The sequence below is a fragment of the Nelusetta ayraudi genome, unplaced genomic scaffold (genome assembly GCF_046127955.1).
Source record: "Nelusetta ayraudi isolate G7.1 ecotype Tasmania unplaced genomic scaffold, CSIRO-AGI_Nayr_v1 ptg000011l, whole genome shotgun sequence".
Taxonomy (NCBI): Eukaryota; Metazoa; Chordata; class Actinopteri; order Tetraodontiformes; family Monacanthidae; genus Nelusetta; species Nelusetta ayraudi.
The window spans coordinates 21235766-21240556 of record NW_027466061.1 but is presented as its reverse complement, the minus strand read 5'-3'; the positions used below and the strand labels follow the sequence as shown (position 1 = coordinate 21240556).

Sequence of the window (4791 nt, the reverse complement as noted above, 5' to 3'; positions counted from 1 at the left end):
AGGTTAGAGCGGTAAAACTAAAGAAGAGGAGCGTCAGCGACAAAAGAAAAGGCAGCGATAAAACAGCCGTTTCAGACGACCGTGGCGCCTGTTTGGACAAGCTCGCTGAGCCAGAACAACAACAGCGGCGGCAGCAACAACAAAAAGTTCCATTAATGATAATGAGGCGAGAGCGAGACGCGCCGAGCAGGTGGAGGAGGAGGAGGCGGTGCCGCGTGCGTAAAGACAGGGATTCCTGCGTTGTTGGAGAGTTGGAATGAGTTCAGAGTTGGCTGAAGTTTGAAGAAAACATTGAAATAAGGTGTGTGGAAGTGTTGAGAGTCCGAGTCGTGTGTTCTCTCTTTTGTTTTATTTTTTTTTTATGTATTTATTTATTTATTAGCCAACTTTTTGTGGAAACAATACATATCTCGAGCTCCGATCGCGAGCTCGTGTGCCTCGGCAGCGTGTCTGTCATCACACTTGTTCTTTGGAGCGCATTACATAATTCTATACGGTTGCTATACTGGCCTTGTGTTTGCAATTTGTTCGAAACTTTTTTTTTCCTCCCGACTTTTTTTTTTTTTTCTTCTTCTTCTTCTTCTTCTTCTTTCTTTCCCCCTCGTTCCTCGGGAGGAGCGTAGAGCTCGTGCGTCAGCCTGTGGGGGAGGTTCTGACTTTATAGGCTCTGGACGCGCGCGCTCTCCTCCGTCACACGCGGCGCAACTGAGGTCCGCTCGCCTGCACGAGCCCCTTTATAAAGAGCTAAATTTACCGAACTTTACGTTGTTTCCTGAGCGCTCACAATTGGCCAGGCGCGGCGGAGTTCGGGGGCTATAAAGCTCGGAGGACCTCCTACCACTTTTTAAAAAACTTTGTTCATGTCTTCGGAGTGCAGCTGCGCAGAGGCGACAGTGAAGTAAGAGGCGCGCGGCTCTCTGGTGCAACTTTTATAAAATATTATAGCTTTATTTCACCGAGACATGGCCTTATCCGGAGTGATGCTCCCGTCATTCTCGACATTCTCTAACCAAAGAGAGAAACCCTGGGAAAGCGTAAGTTTAAGAAAGAAAAAAAAAACCGTTTTCAAGTTGTTGTTTTTTTTGTTTTGTCTTGTTTTGGTTCGTTTAAAATTCCTGGATGCGCTCAACCGATACAAATTTATTTTACAGTATTTTTTTTTTTTTTTTTTTTCATTTCAAACTGGCGATGCAATTCTACGCTTAATTACCAATAATCTGAATTGGTCCGACCGTAAACTCACCATTTTTCTTTTGTATTATTCCTGCAGAGGTGGAAAGGAGACATGGACAAAGTGATGTCCAGCAGCTGCTCCATGGTCGACATGGGACACAACCAGGACAACCACTGCAAAAAAGACGAGGATTTGAGTGACTATTTAGATCTGGATTTTATTCTGTCCAACACCACCGGCTCGGAGAGCGCGGCGGAATACGGCGGCCCGGTGGACCACGGCGTGTACGCGGCCGGGACCTCGGTGCCCTCCTCCTACCCGGCGGACGACCACCGCTCCCCGCCGCCTCCCTACGGCGCCCCCGTCATGACGGAGCTGCTCCGCAGCGACGCCGACACCTTCGGCCTGACGCGCGGCTGCGGCGTCCAGGGGAGGTTTTACGTCAACTCGGTTCACTTCCCCCGCCAGGACGGCATCAAGGTGGAGCCCCCCATGGACAGCTACGGCCCCGCAATGGGCATGGTGCCTCAGAGCTGCGGCAAGATCAAGCAGGAGGGCAACGTCTCGTGCATGATGCCCTTCGAGCAGCCTCGCGTGGCCATCTCGCCGCGCGCGGCCAGCAACATGACCCCGCCGCTGAGCCCCGACGACCAGGGCGCGTCGGACTGCCCGACGCAGCTGTGCCAGTCCCTGAACTTCTCCCACAAGTACCACGCGCCGGCGCCCTTCGCGCACCACCCGCAGCCCCCGCACATGCACGTGCCCTACCACGCAACCCCCCACTCCCACCCCGCCTTCGGCATGTACGACGAGGGTCTCGGCCTGCAGCCGGGCGCGCAGAGGGTGATGCTGACGCCGCCCTCGTCGCCCCTCGAGCTGCTCGAGTCCAAACCCAAGCGGGGGCGGCGGACGTGGCCGCGGAAGCGCACGGCCACGCACACCTGCAACTTCGCGGGCTGCGGGAAGACGTACACAAAGAGTTCCCACCTCAAGGCGCATCTCCGAACTCACACCGGTAAGTTGGACCGACACCGCCTGACCCTGACCCTGACCCACCCCGACCCTCTCCACAACGGCGGCGTCTGCGCGTAATTACGCGCGGTGACGCGCAGCCTTGCACTCGGCGCTCTGCCCTAACCAGCCTCTCTCTCTTTTCCTTCTGTCTCCCTCAGGTGAGAAGCCGTACCACTGCAGCTGGGAGGGCTGCGGCTGGAAGTTTGCCCGTTCCGACGAATTAACGCGTCACTTCCGGAAGCACACGGGCCACAGACCGTTCCAGTGCCACTTGTGCGAGCGCGCCTTCTCCAGGTCCGATCACCTGGCGCTTCACATGAAGAGACACATGTGAAGGAGATAAACATCAGGACTCTGCAGGGTCATTGGGCGAGGTTCTAGGGGTGTTTCTTTTTACGCTTGTTTTTTTGTTTTGTTTTTTTAATATATAAATATATTGTTTTATCTTCTGTATTTTTATTTAAATTGTTCTCCACATGGCCAAAGTGTTTTTTTTTTTATATATATATATATAATATTGAATAAAAGTAAATAGTGTTATTTTGTAATAACGTAGCTGGTACTACTTTGGTTGTATTGAAGCTTTAGAAAAGCTTTGCTTGAGAGCAGCGGACCAAGAAGGGGCGGGCCCTGTATATACTACTCTATACCTGACAGAACTGGAATCCTGTGTTAGAGACAAAAGTGCCTTTTTTATATCACTGCTCTACTGTTAAACAACAACAACAAAAACGACAGAATGACATGGCCACAGAACAGTATACCTTGTTGACAGGACTGGCGTGCACACGGTTGCCTGACATGTGCTGAGACAATGTTTAATTTAAACAGCCTCAAAGTCCAAATGGCCTGAACAGTTTTCATTTTATTGCTTCCTATAACTTTTTATTTTTGGAGTTGATGTCGTCTCCTCTTGTGTGAAACCCTTGGATCCAGCCCCCTCCTCAGTTCACTCTCAGGGCTTGACGTCCTGTGTATTATTTTTCACTTAAATTTATATGAACATGTACATGAATTTTATACTGCAAAAAAAATGTATTTATTGTAAATATTAAAAACAATGAAATGAGTCCTTGGCCTCGCTGAACTCTTTCTTGCACGCTCTCTTGGTCGCACATGGATGAGTGAACCACATCCACCCACTCAGCGGCAGGGTGCTACTTTTGAGCTTACACCTAGAAGCAGTGGGTGCACCTGGTGCTGCGCAGCATCAGCTCGGCAACGCTGAGCACATCGTGCACGTCGCCGTCGTATCGCCGCTGCCGCAGCAGCAGCAACAATTTGAAACGCAGGCACTTGATTTCCACCGTGATGTTTTGCAGCTGCGAGACGGAGAAGGACAGCCGCTTGTGGGCTCAGCCTATAAATACAAACACTCCATTTCCATAATTACAGAGTGAGCCAGGAGCCGTCTGGACAGAGGGGCAGCGCAGCAAACCCTCATCAGTGAGCCCTTCGACTCCCTTTTCTGATGGGTAGAAATTATAGTAGCACATCAAAGAGCCTTAATACTACAATTACACACAGTCACTCTGCATTGCAGTTTCAAAGTATCTGAGCCTGTGCATATCATGTCTGCATGGTGTCAGCCAGCGTTTGCCCCCCACCACCACCACCTCCCTCTTTCCCCTCTCCTCAAAGGCGGTTCCGAGTTGCTGAATCAAAACCAGATGGCATCTCATAAATCGTTTCATGTTTTCTTTTCCTCGTGACACCAACAGTATCTGTTGCGTTTTGACAATTTGAAAACTTTGCACCAGCGTGATTACATCCATTTCCATCTCCAACTGGCGCACCAGCCAACCAACAGAGAAGCTGTCTCCTCACCTTGACCCAGATGTACTGACGCACATAATACTGCATATATATATATATATATATATATATATATATATATATATATATATATATATATATATATATATATATATATATATATATATATATATAAAAAGGAACTAGACACTGGAATGATAATAAAAACATTTACAGTTGTAGATGCAAATGTATCACTCTCATTTCACTTTTTTGTTTCAATATCATAGGAGAACTAAGAACAAAAACGATCCATCTTGAATTTGAATTCATTTTCTCAGTTCTGTCATTGCTGTAACCTCAGTATTCTTATATTCACCACTGACAAGATTGCTACTTGGGTATTATCTGCTGTAAATTGCACTTTTACACAAAATCAGAGCCTCACCTCTCCCCTGCCTTCCAAGAAAACTGTACTTTTTATTCAATTCAAAGTTATCACAACTTTGAGAAACATCTTGTTCTAATTACACAGAATGCACATTGTGCAATAGAGACCAAGCCGTCGTTATTACCATAAATGAGGCCTCTTACTCTGCACATGTCCGGTGAGCTCTGGAATCGACGGCGCACGCACACAACGTGCCAAATAAACCCAATTAATTGTAGAGCGTTTGCAGGGAAGCATGATTTTAACGGCATGTAGAAACGCAGAGAAAAAAAATCCCAGAAGAAGAAGAGCGAGGGGAAAAAAAAGAAAATCTGACGGCGGACTTGAGTGACAAGAGGAGAGTTGGAAGCGGAGGTCATCTGTGCATCGAGTTGTAAGAGTGCCAGGACAAACATCG

At 48.2% G+C, this 4791-nt stretch overlaps 1 protein-coding gene across 1 annotated transcript; it reads left to right on the top strand.

The window, feature by feature from the left end:
• Positions 1 to 695: 695 nt before the first annotated feature.
• On the top strand, positions 696 to 3258 carry klf2b (Kruppel like factor 2b). The gene is made up of 3 exons (XM_076021890.1): positions 696 to 1034; positions 1271 to 2189; positions 2347 to 3258. Exons 1-3 carry the CDS (start codon positions 963 to 965, stop codon positions 2520 to 2522), a joined length of 1167 nt encoding a protein of 388 aa, XP_075878005.1. The 5' UTR covers positions 696 to 962; the 3' UTR covers positions 2523 to 3258.
• Positions 3259 to 4791: the final 1533 nt, after the last annotated feature.

Bases quoted from the DNA above. Each gene is read 5' to 3' on its own strand.
- klf2b (XM_076021890.1), top strand. From the start codon at position 963: ATGGCCTTATCCGGAGTGATGCTCCCGTCATTCTCGACATTCTCTAAC. The intron at 1,035-1,270 runs GTAAGTTTAAGA...TTATTCCTGCAG, and splicing joins GAGAGAAACCCTGGGAAAGC to AGGTGGAAAGGAGACATGGA. The intron at 2,190-2,346 runs GTAAGTTGGACC...TGTCTCCCTCAG, and splicing joins GCATCTCCGAACTCACACCG to GTGAGAAGCCGTACCACTGC.